At 41.6% G+C, this 18,047-nt stretch overlaps 1 protein-coding gene across 1 annotated transcript in view; it reads right to left on the bottom strand.

The window, feature by feature from the left end:
* Positions 1-18,047, bottom strand: part of LOC109923349 (vesicular glutamate transporter 1) — an 87,526-nt gene that overhangs the window by 43,121 nt on the left and 26,358 nt on the right. Inside the window, exons 2-3 of the mRNA XM_048617592.1 lie at positions 7,049-7,301; positions 2,569-2,687 (exon numbers count right to left, since the gene is read on the bottom strand). Of these exons, the coding sequence (XP_048473549.1) occupies positions 2,569-2,687; positions 7,049-7,301 (372 nt within the window). The remainder of the gene's footprint in view (positions 1-2,568; positions 2,688-7,048; positions 7,302-18,047) is intronic.

Genomic DNA, 18,047 nt, shown 5'->3' with positions numbered 1-18,047 from the left:
TTAGTGTCATTCTTGAAGGACCCATTACCCATTTCAGAGATGCCTGACAACTAGTATTAGTGATCTTCACAAGGGCTGGTCCTCTACTTATTTCTCCATACCTCACAGTCTTGAACTTTCCTTTCCAATTGCTTTTAGGAACCTCCTATTTTCAATTTCAGTCTGTTTAATATCATTTTACATACAAACATATGAACAAGGAATAGGAGTAGACAATCCAGCCCTCCGAGTCTAATCATCTATCCCACAAGATCATAGCTGATCTGATTATTCCAGCTTCCCACCGACCCTCCAAAACCTTTTAGCTCTCTGCTTGCTTCTCAACTATCTATCTAGCTCTGACTTAAACATATTCAAAGACTCTGTTTCCATTATCCTTTGAGGAAGAGAGTTCCAAAGACTCCTAACAATCTGAGAAAAATATTCTCCTACCTGTCTTAAATGGGCGACCCCTTATTTTTAAAAGGTGATCCTTAGCTCTAGATTCTCCCACAAGGGGAAACAGCTTTTCAACATCCACCCTCTCAAGTTGTCGATTAACAAAGTCAGTATGTGGGAATTGGTTCCAGAAGGTCTGGAAGAGACACTATGTTCAAGCAGATGGATCTTACATGTTTCGATCCAGTTGCTTCTTACTCTTCTAAACTTCAGTGGATACAAGCCCAGTCTAGTCTCATTCTCATACAGTCATACAGCACAGAAACAGACCCTTCCATCCAACCAGTCCATGCCGAACATAATCCCAAACTAAACTAGTCCCAGCTGCCTGCTCCTGGCCCAAATCCTTCCAAACCTTTCCCATTCATGTACCTAATTAAGTGTCTTGTAAACATTGTATCTCAGCCTGCATCCACCACTTCCTCAGTAAGTTAATTCCACTCATGAACCATCCTCCATGTAATAAATTTGACCCTCATGTCTTTGAAAACCTCTCTCCTCTCACCTTAAAAATATGCCCCTTAGTCTTGAAGTCCCTTCTCCTTTCATTCTTTCTTCAAGCACCTCCTTCAGCAAGCTCTCATACCTCAGACTATGGTCAATACTAACTTGCTGCCACTTCTTAATGGTATTCACCAAGGATCTTTCCTTCTCTACCATTCTGAGAACTTCTCAATACCTCTAGTGCTCTCTCCCGTTGATCCATTACATCCTACACCAGAGCCACACTTCACCAGTCTTTGGATGCTTGCTTTGTCGACTTTTCAGACCCAAACAACAAGACACTTCAAATTACAGTTCTTGATAATACTTTTCTTGCAATCTCTTCTCATTTCAATAAGAGGTTCTTATTCTATTTACAGATTAAGATCATAAGAAATAGGAACGAGAGTAGACCATTTAGCCCTTTGAGCCTGCCTGTCATTCAAAAGGATCATGGCTGATCCAACATCCCTCATGTCCATTTTCCTGTCCTCTTCCCATAACCCTTGATTCTGCGATTGATCAAGAATCTATCTACATTAGCCTTAAATACACAGAAGACCTATGTCCTGACAGATCTCTGTGGCAAAGAATTCCAAGGATTCATAACCCTCTGACAGAAGAAATTCCTTCTAATCTCAGTCTTAAATTGGAGCTCCTTTATTCAGAGACTGTGCCCTCTGGTTCTAGACTCTCCCTTGAGAAGAAACATCCTCTCAGCATTTACCTTATCAAGCCCTTTAAGAAGCCTATATGTTTCAATGAGATCACCTATCATTCTTCTAAACTCCAATGAGTAGAGTCCCAACCTGTTTAAGCTTTGCTCATAAGATGATCCCTTGATATTGGGGATCATACGAGTGAACCTTCTCTGAATTGATTCCAGTAGAATAATATTTTTCCAAATAATGCAATCTTTGCCATTGCTACACCAGCTCTGTGTTCTTTATGACAATAATTAGCTTCTGCAAAGATGTTTGCTCTTTCCTCTTAACCTCTTTAAATCAGAAGGTTTTTCATCGCTCTCCTTTTCTTCAATAAGTCATGGGTTGGTTGTGTAGCAGTTATATCTCTGGGTTAGCAATCCAGAGACCCAGGTTAGTGCTCTGGGATCATGTGTTAAAATGCTTAAACTCAATTAATAGGATTTGGAATTGAAGAGTGATCATGTCAACCGTTGTCAATTGTCAAACCCCGTCTGATTCACTAATCTCCTTTGGGGAAAGAAATCTTCCACCCTTACCTGATCTGATCCACATAGGACTCCAGACTGACTCCCAAATCTACTCATTAGAGTTTAGAAGAATGAAAGGTGATCTCATTGAAACATACAGGATTCTTAAGGGGCAAAAACTGAGAGGATGCTCCCCTTCACAGGAGAGTCTACAACCAGAGGGCACAGTCTCAGAGTAAAGGGGTGCCAATGTGCTACCCTCTGAAATGGTGTAGAAAGTCACTCAGTTTAAGGGCAATTAGAGATGGGTAACCAATGCCAGTCTTGCTAAAGATGTCCATATCCCTTGACAGAATGAATAAAACATTTTTTTCAAACTTCATAACTTACATATTTTGCATGTTAATTTTCATTTTGCAAGTTTTCACCACTTCACTCATTTTATCTAACCAATGGTTGGAAAAGTTCCCTACCTGTTGGCAGCAAATTTCTGGGAAATGTAGCCTCCTGGAATTTGCGTAACAATATACCCCCAGAAGAAGGATCCATGAATCATTCCCACCGTCTCTGGATCCCAGTTAAATTTAGCTTTCTAGAAAAAAAAGGAAATGGATTAGATCTTTACTAACATCCTTTTTTTTGAATCAATGCATGGCATAAAATAAAAATTTTCCTCATCTATTCCTCTGATTCCTTTATCAGTTACCTTTATTGACAGACTGTTTATTTAGGCAAAACCCATTACAACTTCTACTTAATCTGTTATGTAAGGTTTTCTGGACCCTGGAGCAACCTTGCGGAGATGTCGCGGAATTGCACATCACTGGGTATAAATACTACAGTGTGGGCTGAGTTAGAACACACTACACCAGACAGGATTAGAAATTTTTGTCTTGAAAGCACACGGACACAAACATACAAAGAAGAAAGAATAGTTGAGGGGCATGAATAGGGCCAAGGTCTTTTTCCTAGTATGGGGGAGTCTAAAACTAGAGGGCATAGGCTTAAGGTGAGAGGGGAAAGATTTAAAAAGGACCTAAGGGGCAACTTTTTCACGCAGAGGGTGATGCGTGTATGGAATGAGCTGACAGAAGAAGTAGTGGTAGCTGGTACAATTACAACATTTAAGAGGCATCTGGATGGGTACATGAATAGGAAGGGTTTAGAGAGATATGGACCAAATGCTGGCAAATGGGACGAGGTCAGATTGGGATGCCTATTCGGCATGGATGAGTTGGATGGAAGGGTCTGTTTCCATGCTGTACGACTCTATAACTTACCTAATGCAATTATCAGTCAGAGTCTGATATATCTATGATTACCTTGCACGGCAAAATTAATGTCATTATATAATAGATAATGTAACTTTGAAGTCTAAGCCTGAAAACAGTTTTTGGCTTTGCTTTCTCCTTGACCATTCTGTCTTGACACCATCTTATAGAATGGCACCAAACCAGAGGGTAAAGGATAATTGTTCCACAAACGCCTCTGTTGTATGGCAGTGAACCTTGAATTGAGCTCTATGGACTTCAGGGGTCCATGATATAATTGAATAATGGATAAAGTCAGGTACGATATGATTTTTAAAAACAATCCACTTAATGGGATGTGGGCATCACTGGCTAGGCTCGTGATTTTTGCTCAACCCTAATTGCTCAGAGGGCAGTCTGAGAGTCAACCACATTGCTGTGGATCTGGAGTCACATGTAGGCATCTACAGGTGAGGACAGCAATTTCCCTCCCCAAAGGGCATTAGTGATCCAGATGGATTTTCCCCAACAATTGACAGTGGTTTCATGGTCATCATTAAACTCTTAATTCTAGACTTTTTTAAAAAAGTTGAATTCAAACTCGCCCATGGTTGGATTTGAACCCAAGTCCCTAGTCCATTACCTAGGTCTCTGGATTAAGTGTGTAGTGATAATACCACACCACTAGGCCATCACCTCCCCACTGAGTGGGCAATAATTGCAGTAAGGGTAGCTTGGCTGACCCACAGCTGCCACACCAATGGTAAAATTCCAGCTAAGGTGGGTAGACTATGGGTACGGCTTTTCCCTCCCATTGCTCCTGATTTTACTTGCTACCAACGTACCCACATGCCAGCCTGATGAGCAGAGAGATCTCGGTGTCCATGTGCATTGATGAGCAGAGAGATCTCGGCGTCCATGTGCATAGATCACTGAAAGTTGCCACCCAGGTTGATAGTGTTGTTAAGAAGGCGTACGGTGTGTTAGGTTTTATTGGTAGAGGGATTGAGTTTCGGAGCCATGAGGTCATGTTGCAGCTGTACAAAACTCTGGTGCGGCCGCACTTGGAGTATTGCCTACAGTTCTGGTCACCGCATTGTAGGAAGGATGTGGAAGCATCGGAAAGGGTGCAGAGGAGATTTACCAGGATGTTGCCTGGTATGGAGGGAAGGTCTTATGAGGAAAGGCTGAGGGACTTGAGGCTGTTTTCGTTAGAGAGAAGAAGGTTAAGAGGTGACTTAATAAAGACATACAAGATGATCAGAGGATTAGATAGGGTGGACAGTGGGAGCCTTTTTCCTCGGATGGTGATGGCTAGCACGAGGGGACATAGCTTTAAATTGAGGGGTGATAGATATAGGACAGATTTCAGAGGTGGGTTCTTTACTCAGAGAGTAGTAAGGGTGTGGAATGCCCTGTCTGCAAATGTAGTAGACTCGCCCACTTTAAGGGCATTTAAATGGTCATTGGATAAACATATGGATGATAATGGAATAGTTTAGGTTAGACGGGCTTCAGATTGGTTTCACAGGTTGGCGCAACATCGAGGGCCGAAGGGCCTGTACTGCGCTGTAATGTTCTATTTTCTATGTTCCTGGGGGGTGAGGGAAGGCTGCAAGTGTGAGGGTTGTAGAATTCTGACTGATATTGAACTAATTCGCTCTGTAAGGCCTTGAGAGCTGTCTCTTCTCAATGTACAGATTGCACATAAGAGCTGCCCCCTTCTCATCATCAATGGTCACTCACTCTGCTGTTTCTGTGAAGGCTGAATGAAATTGCAGATTGTCACTTGGACTCACAAAGTGCAGTACGTGACTAAAGAAGAGAGTCAGCACAAACACATAGGGCTGAATGGCCTCCTTCAGCACAGTAACCAATGCTACGAATCTATGAATATGACCATCAGAAATGTTTTCTTCAATCCACAGACACATGCCCCTTCAAATTCCATCATTAACAAAAAATAATCTTTCCCAGGAACAATTAAGAGTTGTTCCTGTTGGAGAACCATCAATAGGGGCTGTGTGTCGAAGAACAACTGCTCTTTCAAAGAATTAGCACAGGTACAGTGAGTCCTTCTGTGTCCATTACAGCATTGTTCCGGTGAAGAAGGAGGATATTCAGCCCATGGTATCAGCACTGACCCTCCGGATGAGCACTATGAATTTAAGCCATGCTCCCACCTTTTCCCTGTAACACTGCACATTATTTTCACTATTCTGTGATCGCTTTCATAAAATAAATTTCAGTAAAAATTACTGGAACATTTGCAGGGACCACCTGCACACCATTCCACCCCTCACCTGTCCGTTCCAAAAATATAATTTGGTTCACGGGCACAAGTATGTGGTTCAGTGTGAAACCTGTTTGGTAATTGATGTGGAGAGGTAAGAGGTTAATGGAGTTCTTGGAGATGAAGTTTCAGTAACAAAAACAAAAATTGCTGGAGAAACTCAGCAGGACTAGTTGGCAGCAGCTGTACAGAGAAAACAGAGACAACATTTTGGATCTGGTGATCCTTCTTCAGAACTCTGATTTCCCTGTACAGATGCTAGCAGACCTGCTGAGATTTTCCAGCAATTTGTGTTCTTGTTTCAATTTACAACATCTGCAGTTCTTTCAGTTTTTTTAAAAAATGAAGTCACTGTAGTTGATCAGCTCAAGCTTTTTTTCCTCTCTGTTTATTCAAATCTGCATCTTCTACCAGTCTGCTTCTCTATAGAATATGCTTCCCAGAGATGCAAGGCTGTGAATGATGTAGGCCAAGACTGGGAATGGTTTGAAACCAGTTATGTTTGCTCATTCAGGATTTTATATAAATAAACTTTTCCTGCTGTGCTTGATCTCAGAGTTGACACAGAACTTTCAGAGTGAGGGAGAATTCAGAATTATAGCTTTCAGAGATAGCTATGGCTTTAGAGGTAGAAATCAAGGGACTTTGAAAGATATTTAGAGAGTTAGGCGTTAGAATCTTTTGCTTCATAATAGAGTTTTTTCACTTTAACCAACTTTGAGTGAGCAACAGGGAGAGGCTGGATAGGCTGGAGCTATTTTCCCCAGAGTGTCGGAGGGTGAGGGGTAACCTTATAGGTGTTTATAAAATCATGAGTGGCATGGATAAGGTTAGTAGTCAAGGTCTTTTCCCCAGTGTGGGATATTCCAAAACTAGAAGGCATAGGTTTAAGGTGAGAGGGGAAAGATTTAAAAGGGACCTAAGGGGCAACTTTTTCACACAGAGGGTGGTGTGTGTCTGGAATGAGCTACTAGAGGATATGGTGGAGGCTGGAACATTTACAACATTTAAAAAGCATCTGGATGGGCATATGAATTGGAAGGGTTTAGAGGGATATGGGCCAAATACTGGCAAATGGATCGAGATTAAATAAGGATATCTGGTTGGCATGGACAAGTTGGGCCGAAGGGTCTGTTTCAGTGTTGTACATCTCAATGACTCTATGACTCTGAGTGTGACAGTGATATTCTGTGGAGTGTTTATAGCTATGGTCGAGGCACTTTATAGAGGCAAATGTTATTGTTACTGTTGCCAGCTTCTTTCTAGCTCCAGTAAAGGCACAATCCTGCAGATGCTGGAAATCTGGAACAAATGCAGAGAATGCTGGAGAAACTCAGCGGGTCTGGCAGCATCTGCAGAGAGAGAAACAGAGTTAGAGTTTCAAGTCTTCTTCAGACTTCTTCCTCCTACCTCCATGATGAGTTTCCCTTTGCTATAGACCGTGTTGTTGTTCACCATGCTTACGATGGCTACCCCGAGATTACAGCGGATCCCAAAAGAGATGCAGAAGCCCAGGCCACTCATCATAGCAATTACATAACGCTTTGGCAGCCCAAAACATGTGCAGTCCACAATGGGCTGCCTTTTCTCTGCCACTCCGATCGCTCGACCATCTTCAGTCAACTCGATCGTTTCTCCCACATTCTGCCGCTTCTCTAAGATTCTGCATTGGGAAGAAATAAAAGCAGGGGAGTTAGCATCTTAGGAAAAATGGGAACGGGAACATGACAGAAACAGAAGGAATCTTCTACGATTTCTCCTCGGAACGAAGAGGATCCGAGAGCTCATGTGCATAAAGCATTGAAGGTCTGTAAAACTCTTTCACAAAAAGAAAACACACTGCTGTAAAAAGAAAAGACACGCCAACAAAACTTTTCATCTTGCAAGTATCAGGACAGATGCAAGAATACCAAATTTCCAAGGGACCAACATTTATACTCCTCTTGTAATTTGGCATTTTTACATCAGTCCTGATGGGTATGAGGTGAAAATCTTCACCAGCATGTCTCATTTTTCTTAACAAAACTCACATTAACAAGGTGTCCAATGTCACAGGAATTTGGAGAAAGGTTTCCTTTTGAAAAAAAAACTATCTAGAAGGTTAGTGAAAGTGCAGATTTCTGGCAGAGAGAACAAGTCAATGGCAACAAAGATACTGTTAGCTTAGCAGTGTCCAAAGGACTTAGGGCTAAAGAGAATGGCTTAACAGACATTAACAGAAAAATTCCAATAATAAAAGACCGTGGAAGCAGAGCTCAAGGATGGCATGGTGGCTCAGTATTTAGCACTGCTGCCTCACAGCGTTAGGGATCCATGTTTGATTCCAGACTCGGATGCTTGTTTGTGTGGAATGTGGACGTTCTCCCTGTGTCTGTGTGGATTTGTTCTGGTTTCCTCCCACAGTCCAAAGATGTAAAAGTTAAGTGGATTGGCCATGCCAAATTGCCCATAGTGTTCAGGGACTTGTAGATGAGGTGGGTTTGCAATGGGGAATGCAGAGTGATGGGAATGGGGTGGGATGCTCTTGGAGGATCAATGTGGACTTGATGGGCTGAATGGCCTGCTTCTGCACTGTAGGGATTCTATTCTATGAATTCATGTTAAGAAATAAGAGACCTTTGTTAGCAATTTGTTTAAGGATCCCATTAAGAGATATTAACGAAACAAGGTAGTATTGACTGAATATAGAGATTTGCTGGAAAGACACTAAGTGCGGCCGTGATCACTGAAGAAGAAACTTTAAAGTGGAAATGTGGTGACCCTTCACTGAGGTTCCCAAATCTGTTTGATTGTTGTTGAGGGTTGAATTTTTATTTCTGATATTTGTAACAAAGACTGTTTCAAATAGTTTTAATACAGCATAATATAATTTGTTTATTTTTTTCTGTGTAATAACCTGGAAGTTCTTTTGCTAAAAGCACATTATCAGTCTCCTGCGAATAGACTCAATGATTGACCACCATAGTAAGCAAATTGCAAAAATAAATGTTATGTCTATGAAGTCAGGTTTCAGTCTGGGATCTGATTTACCCAGTATTACTATCCAGTATTCCCCATTGAATTTATGAAAGAGTATAATTCCCAGTTCTGGTCTCTAATACAAGTGGAAACATCCATTTGTCAATCTTATTGAACCCTTTGATAATTTTAAGGGCCTTGTTTAATGGATTCCCCCACCACCCCCCGACATATCTTTTCCACAGGTCCCCAGGAGCTGGAGTCAGTTTTGTCCCAAAGAGTTTTAACGTACAACAATGCCAGGATTGCGTAGCAGATTGAGGGCAAATAAAGCCCATTTTTAGGTGCTATTAGCATCATGAAAATGACCGGTTTCAACTGATGTTATTTGTGACAAGAATAATCAATCGTGATAAAAGCAAGACTGCTCTGCAGGCTTTAATCAGGATTAAGGATGGATCAAGGCTTCCATGAAACTGCAGATAAAAATAACTATGCTAAATGCTTGTAGCACATCCCATGTAAACGTTAATTCAGCAACTCTATCTATATAAAAACAACAGAACACTCTGGCTGACATTTTAATTTCTAGATGATCAGGCTGCCTCTCAACACCAGTTGGAAATGAATTGATTACATTGTACTGTACAAGCTTGTTGTTAAGTACAGAATATTTCAGGTCAAAAAATTTTCCTTGAATAGAAATTCTCGTACATTTGATGTAATGGTAAAAGCTTTAGTCGATCAGATAAAATTCTTTGTGTAAGAAAAGGATCAGTGAGTTACCATCAAAAACAAATGGGAACTGTTGAGTAAGAAAGATTGTAATGGGAGAAATTGGTTTGGTTGCTTAGAATTCCTCCAGTTGGTACACTGGAAATTAACAGTGCAGGTGAATAGGAAAGAGTTTTAGTCCATAGGAATACAAAAGTATGAGTGAATGGGAAGTGGTTTGTTCCATTGGAATACAGTCTTTCTGGGTGAGTGGGAAGGGTTTAGTCTATTAGAATGTAATAATGTGGGTGAATAGAAAAGGCTTTGGTAAATTGGAATGGAATAATGTGAGTGAATGGGAAGGGGGTTTAATCTATCAGAATGCAATAACAGGGTGAATAGGAAGGGGTTCCTGATAGAAGTTTATAAAATAATGAGGGGTCTAGATGGAGTTAATTGTAGTTGTCTTTTCCCTAGGATGGGGGATTTCAAGACTAATGGGCAGATTTTAAGGTGAGAGGAGAGACATTTAAAATGGACACGAGGAGTAAATGTTTTGCACAGAGGGTGGTTCGCATATGGAATGAACTTCCTGAGGACGTGGTGGATATGGGTGCAATTACGATGTTTAAAAGACATTTGGATAATTACATCATTAGGAAAGGGATATGGGTCAGGAGCAGGCAGGCGGGGCTAGTTTAGTTTGGGATTAAGTTCGGCATGGACAGGTTGGACCGAAGGGTCTGTTTTCGTGTTGTATGACTCTAGGACTCTATTGAAATGTAATAATATGGGTTAATAGGAGAAGATTTGGTAGGCTGGAACGTAATAGTGAGAGTGAATGGGAAGGGGTTTGGTCTATTGAATGTAAAGATAAAGTCGCCATAGTCTTATCAGATCGTAGGCCTGCTCTCTCATTAGAGAGAGACAATTGGTAGTGATTTAATTTGACGGTCAGCACACCTCAGGGATAGAAGAGGTTAAGAAGCACAGGCCTTCATTGTAACCTCAGTTGGTGTAGAAACTGAACCCACGCTGTTAGCATCCTTTCACATTGTGAACCAGTTGTCCAGCCAACTGAGCTATATTGTTGGTGAATAGGAAGGGAGTTTGTCTATTGGATTGTTATGGTGAGGACGAATGAAAAGAATTTTGGTTTGTTGGAATCTAATAGTGTTGCTGAATGGAAAGAGGATTTGGGCCATTGGAATGGAGTAGTCTGGGCGAATAGGAAAGGGCTTTGTTCAATTTCAATGTAATACAGTCAAAAGGGAAGGAATTTGTGATTAAAGTGGAGGAGCAACTCTCAACATATCCCATGGAAATGATATTGGATAGACCTATATCTGCAATTGTGGATCTTCCTGTGGGTCATACCAACATTGTAGATCAAGCATTTGGTGGAATGACCACAATTATGAGGATTTTCTTTTTAATTGAACATGGATAGTTAATTCTTTACCATTTCACACAGCACTGGAGAAAACATGTCCCTATGAGTTCCAAGTTCAGTAGGTTTGAACAAGCTGCTTTACTAAGTGAGCCCTCCAGCCATGTTAGGAGCAATGCTCTTTGCACAAGTGTCTGTTTTGGAAATGAGAAAGTAGGGAAAGGCGGAGTTTGTGAAACACTGAATGAAGATACATTAAACTTTCAGAAGAAATTATCCTTAAAAGTAAGTTCTGATGACAGGCCATCAAGCTAACAAGTTAGGTCTTTTTCTCTCCATGCATGCAGCCTGGCCTGCTGACCATTTTCAAACTATTTTAAGGACAATAAGGAAAAGGAACAGGAGTAGGCTGTTCAGCCCCTCAAACCTGCTCTGCCATTCAATGCAATCATGGTTGATGTGACATTCCTCACATTCACTTTCTTGTCCTTTCCCCATGACCCTTGATTCCCCAATCTTTGTTCATAAGACAATCCCTCTATTCAGGGGATCATTTTAGTGAATATTCTCAGAACTGCCTCCAATGAAATGACATTCTTCCTCAAATAAGAGGACCAAAACTGTTCACAGTACTCCATATATGGTCTCACCAACACCTTGTACAGTTGCAGTAAAAATTTCCTACTCTTATACTCCAACACCCTTGAAATAAGGACCAACATTCCATTAGCCTTCCTGATTATCTGCTGCCCCTGCATGCTAGCTTTCTGTGTTTTCTGCACAAGTGCTCCCCAGTTCCTTTGGGATGAAGCTTTGTGCGGTTTCTCTTCATTTAAATAATATTCTGTTCTTTTGTTCTCCATTCCAGAATGAACAACTTCACATTTTCCCACATTATACTTCATTTGCCAACTTTTTACTCACTTACATGACCTATCTCTCTGTAAACTGTTTGCAACCCTCTTACAACTTGCCTTTCCACCTATTTTAGTGTTGCCTGCAAATTTGGCTACAGCACATTCACTTAATTCCTCCACATCATTAGTATATATTGTAATCAGTTGCAGTCCCAGCACTGATCCATGTCGAACCCCATTGGACTCAGGTTGCCAACCTGAAAAAGAACCCCACATCTCCACTCACTGTTTTCTGCCCCTGAGCCAATTCTCTATCCATGCCAATATACCAGCTCCAACACCAAGGGCTCTTATGACTTAACATTTTGTGAGATACTTTGTTGAAGTCCACATAACACATCTGCTGGTTCTGCTCTATCCACTCTTTTTGAGACTTCCTTGAAAAACTGTACTAAATTAGTCAGACATGATTTACCTTTCATGAAGCTATGCTGACTCTGCTTGATTAGATTAGAAATGCTCTGCTATTACTTCCTTCATAATTTATTCCAAATCTTCTCCAACAATAGACGTTAGGCTAATTGGCTTATAGTTACTGCTTTTTGCCTCTCTCCCTTTTTAAATAGTGGTATTTCATTAGCAGTTTTCCAATCCTCTGGCACTTCTCCAGAATCTCCAGAACGTAATTTGGAAAATGCATCCACTATCTCTGTCTCTACCTCTTTTTGGATTCTAGAAAGCAGGCCATCAAGGCTAGGGTACTTATCTGCCTTTAGCCCCATTAGTTTGTCTACTATTAGTTCTCTAGTAATGGCGATGGTTCTTAATTCCTACCCTGTATTCTGTAGTATTAATGGAATGTTCAAAGCATCTTCCACTGCAAAGACTGATGCAAAATATTTGTTTAACACCTCTGTCGTTTCCTTGTTCCCAAAAACTGTCTCTCCAAATTCATTTTCTAAGGGTTTGATGTCCATTTTGACCTCTTTCTTCCTTTCTATATATTTAAAGAAGCGCTTATTGTCAGTTTTTATATTTCTTGCTAGTTTGACCTCATATTTTATTTTCTCTGCCTTTTATATTTTTAATTCTCCTTTGCTAGATTCTGAATTTTTGGGGCCATTACCGACTTTGGCCTCCTTATATGCTTTTTCTTTCAATTTAATACTCTCCTTAACTTCCTTGGTTAGTTATGGTTGGTTTATCCCTCTCTTAGAATCTTTCCTCTTTACTGTGATGTATTTTTGCTGATAATGATGAATTACTTCCTTCAATGTCAGCCACTGCTTACTTACTGTTATTCTCTGCTAATCTACCACCCACTTCACTTTAGCTAACTCTGTCCTCATTTCATTGTAATTCTCTTTATTTAAGTTAAGCACAATTGTTTCTGACCCAAGTTTCTCACTCTTGAACTGAATGTTATGATCACTACTTCCTAGGGATCTTTTACTCAGAGATCATTTATTAAAACTACCTCATTACCCATTACCAGATCCAGGATAGCTAGCTCCCTGGTTGGCTCCTTGAAGTAATGCTCTAGGAAACGAGCCCTAAAGCTCTCTATGAATTTGTCGTTGTGGCTATCCTTTCCAATTTGATTGACCCAATCAACGTGGAGATTAAAGTCATCCATTATTATTGTTCGATTCTTTTACATGCTCCTATTATTTGTTGATTGATAACCTTTCCCACAGAGTGGCTATTGTTTGAGGGTCTGCACACTACTCCTAATAATGCCTTCCTTCCCTTGCTTTCTTTTTAACCTAATGGACTCTACACCATCAGAGCCTGGATCATCTCTCATATTTGTCCTCCTTTCATTTCTTATTAACACTGCTACCCCACCACCTTTTCTATCTCTTCTCTCTCCGTAAGGTCAAATATTCCTGAATACTGCAGTCCCAGTTTTGTTCTTACTTCAGTCACCCAGTACCCACAATATTTTGCTTTGTTTTGGGATGGGAATGAACCTATTCAAAAAAAATCAGCCAGTTTTACCACAGCTGAAAAGATTCTATCTGTAAGTAGATGCAGTCATGTGATGTTACTGTCACTGTAGCAACTAAGCTGTGGAATTAATCCCTCCCTTTATGTAACTGGTTATTGGGGATTGGTTAGTTGACTAGATGGCTGATGTGTAATGCACAGTGAAGCTGTGGATTCCCACACCAGCTGAACTTACCATGAAAGACTCTCCTTCTCAAGCTCTCCCCTTACCTGAGGCATGGTGACCCTCAAGTTGAAATCACCACTAAATGTCTCTCTCTAATCGTCCTATGGTCTGTCTGAGAATGGGGTCCTTTCATTTAATTTTTCCATTATCTATACATGATTTACCAAATCACAGGCATAACTCTTTGCTATGTAAACATTCCTTTTGCCTGAAATTTGGAATTTTAAGGGGTGATTTAATCAAAATCTTCAGCTAGCAAGGCGACCTGATAGGGTAGGGACAGAGAGAGAGAGACTGACTCCATTGGCTGGGCAGCAAAATTTACAGAGACTTCTAGACACAAAGTGTTAGAAAATTTAGGAACACCTTTCCACAAATGGCAAGCAAAGCTGGATCAATTGTTAATTTTAAATCTGAGATTGTTTGATTTCTGTTTACTAAAGGTCTGAGGGGATATGGGCTACACATTGGGTTGTACAGAGATAGGTCACAGATCACTGATTAGCAGAAGAGATCAAGGGGATCAAGCAGCCTCTTCCTTGTTCTTTCACTTGTATTCATTCGTTTACTGCTCATCCCTTATTGTCCTTGACATGGTGGTGTTGAGCTGCCTCCTTGAACTGCTACGGTCCAGGGAAAAGTAGGGACACCCACCGTGCTGTTAGTGGAAGAGTTCCAGGATTTTGTCCCAGTGACGTTAGAGGAATGGGTGGCATGGTGGCTCAGTGGTTAACACTGCTGCTGCACAAAGCCAGGGGACTTGGGTTCAATTCCATCTTCAGGCAACTGACTGTGGGAGTTTGGGCACATTCTGCCTGGGTGGTCTTTGGATGCTCTAGTTTCCTCCCACAGTTCAATGATGTACAGGTTAGGTGGATTGGCTATGCTAAATTGTCCCATAGTGTCCAGGGATGTGCAGGCTAGGTGGATTAGCCATGGGGAAATGCCAGGTTATAGGGATGGGCTGGGTCTGGGTGGGCTGCTCTTCAGAAGGGTGGTGTGGACCTGATGGGTTGAATAGCCTGCTTTCACACTATGGGATTCTATGATTCAAGGAATGGTGGTTTCACTCCAGGTCAGGACAGAGTGTGGAAGGGAACTTGTGGGTGGGTTGCTCCCAAGAATCTGTTGCCTTTCCCTTTGCAGATGCTAGAGGCCATGGTTTGGAAGGTGTTGTTGAAGGAGCTCGTGTGAGTTTCCGTAATGTTTGTTGTTGATAGTATGCATTTACTGTTGGTAGTGGATGTGGTGCCAATCAATGGGCTCCTGCGTGCTGTGTGGTGACAAACTCCTTGAGTGCTGTTGGAGCTATACTTGGGGAGTGTTCCAGCAAACTGACTTGTGCTAAAGTCCCCGTGGCTTCAAATGCTTGATTTCCTGAACTGTTCAATGCAGATTCTACTTCATGCTTGGGTTCAATTATGACTGACCACACACACATGCACGCCTCACAATCTATGAAAAGCTTCCCTATATATACATAAATGTCAATACACCTACGCAAACAAGTGACTCAGTCCTGCACTGAGTCTTTCCCAATTTATTGAAGTGAGATGATACAGGTGCTGCAAGATTTTGGACATAACGTTAGGCTGTTAAACACGATCCAGATTCCCAAACAGCTAGGAATAATCGTGCAATCATACAGCACAAGCCATTTGGCCCATTGGGCCCGTGCTATCTGTTAGGTTGTGCTATTCAGTTAGTCACACTCCCCTGCTACAGAATCGTGTTGAACCCTTGAGGATGCTAAGTACACACTTGGATGCCTGGTACATTTAAAGGCTGTCTCTCCCACCAGCGCTGAATGATTTCTTCATGCAAGAATTAGCCACATGCTGTGGAATCAGAGCAAAAGCTGCCAGTCGAAGTATGTAGAATAAAGGCTTGGTCATGCAGGGTACTGAGCTATACCCTTTGCTCACCTCCAGGTAATGCAATTTGCAGAGAATAGCAGATCTGAACTCACCACCATCGGCGATGAGAAGTCAAACCACAAAGAACAGTAGGAGGACATTAAGTCCCTTGAGTTTGTTGGAATAGACCATGGCTAATCTGCACCACAACTCCATCGATCAGACTTGGTTCATTATCCTTTAATACCCTTCCCTACCTCTTTTTTTCCATCTATTGTAAGGGATGTGGGCATTGCTGTCAAGGCTGGCATTTATCATCCATCCCTAGTTGCCCTTGAACTAATTGATTTTCTAGACCATTTCAGATGGCAGTTAAGAGTCAAACTCATTGCTGTGGGTCTACAGTCGCATTTACGTAAGGATAGACCAGGTAAGGACAACAAATGTCCTTCCCTGAAGGACATTGGTGAACCAGGTAGGTTTTTATATGGTCACCATTAGACTAGCTTTTAATTCTAGAATTTTTTTGCTGAATTCAAATTTCACCAGCTGCCATGGTGGGAACAAATCTATAGGATATAGAAACAGAATTAGGCCATTCGGCCCATTGAGTCTGCTCCACCATTCAATCATGGTTTATATGTTTCCCAAACCCATTCTCCTGCCTTCTCACTGTAACCTTTGATTCCCTAACCAAACAAGAATCTACCAATCTCTGTTTTACACACACTCAGCGACTTGGTCTCCACAGCCTTTTATAGCAACGAGTTGCACAGATTCACCAGCCTCTGGCTGAGGAAATTCCTCCTCAGCTCAGAATCAGCGACCCCAGAGCATTAAACTGGATTACTACAACATAAACAGAAATAACTGGTGAAACTCAACAGGTCTGGCAGCATCTATTAGCAGAGTTAACGTTTCAGTCTGGTGACTCTACGTCTGATTTGTTTCAGATCTCCACCATCTGCATCTCTTTGTTTCATTCACACTACCACAACGTCACTTACCTCCAACAAAATCTGTTGAACTCAGCTTTGAAATTTTCAGCTAACCCCCGAACTCAGCAGCTTTATGGAGGACGGACAAGCAGTCTGCCTTTCGAGCCGGCTTTGGATCATTGACCATCCGAAGCAACGCTCCCTTCCAGCACCAAACTTCAGTCCTTTGTTTCAAACGGGTGGCTGACTGGTTGACTGGTGAGATCTTTAGGATGGTGCCCAGATTGGTATTAAATATGGTGTTTTATACTAAAAAGCCCTTTTGTTTAATTGTTATAAATGGGAACTAAGAAAGCTGGTTTGGTTGACAGGGAAGAAGCACTCAGTTGAATAAGAAAGGGACTATTCACTTTACGATTAGCCATGGGAAGGTGGTTCAAATTTCAACATTCAAAATTCAAATTTCACCAGCTGCATGGTGGGATTCAAACCCATAGGATATAGAAGCAGAATTAGGCCATTCAAATTCAAATGGTGGTCAATGCTAATTCATTGGTTAAATTTAAATCTGAGATAACCAAATTTTTATTAAGCAAAGATATCAAGGGATATGGGCCCAAGGCAGGCATATGAAGTTAGGCCACAAAACAGCCAACGATGGTCATGTGGGATATTGAATGGCAGGAATCTGGGGTAGGGGGTTGGACAGCTGCAGTGGAACCCCTGCTGGGATGCCTGAGCTGTGTCAGCAAATACAGATGTTGCTGGAGAAACTCAGCAGGTATGATGACACCTTCGTAGAGAAAGCATTGTAAATGTTTCGAGTCCAGTGACCTTTCTTCAAATCTTGCATTCTCACGGTAGGAATAGGGTCGAGTTTTAGAGCAGGGAAGCTCTTCACTTCTCAGCGATGACCAAGCAGACCATCCACTTCCTTTCATCCCCTCAAAGGAACAGAAGAGGCTCAGTCCTTCATGACAGTGGGATTACCTCAGTGATTTCCCCAATCCGGCCCCACTGGGGTTCCACTGTTGTTGGAGCACCATAATTCGTATGGATCCTGCCTGCTTCCCATCAGTGAGCAGCTAAAATAGAGTCAAGAAGGCAGTTCAAGTAGGAACAGTGACGTGACTCTCAATGTTCCATTCCAAAGGACCCCACCACCCCCCTCCCCCCACCACCACCTTATGCTTAGTTACAGCTGGGCACGTTGGGTTTAAAGGAAATCGTATTCTATCTTCATGGCATCTGCTTTGAAAGCTCAGGTAAAGTTCTGGGATAATCCTGTTGTAGATATAAGGCTGAGAAGGTTTATTAACATATATGACAAACGGGCATCAATTTTGAGACGTGCTTTCGGATATAAAATATCGCTCATCTTTTCTAGGATATGTTGTTACTAGCCACATAAAAGAAAGCCTATGGTTGATCTCAACAAAGCAATAAAGACATTACGCTCCAATATAGAGAAGCAATAGATCGTACACTCCAATACAGGGCGATAGTAACATCTATATTCC

The sequence above is a fragment of the Rhincodon typus genome, chromosome 37 (assembly GCF_021869965.1).
Source record: "Rhincodon typus isolate 14 chromosome 37, sRhiTyp1.1, whole genome shotgun sequence".
Taxonomy (NCBI): Eukaryota; Metazoa; Chordata; class Chondrichthyes; order Orectolobiformes; family Rhincodontidae; genus Rhincodon; species Rhincodon typus.
Note: the sequence above shows the minus strand (reverse complement) of the source record. Positions and strands in the feature narration are given on the sequence as shown.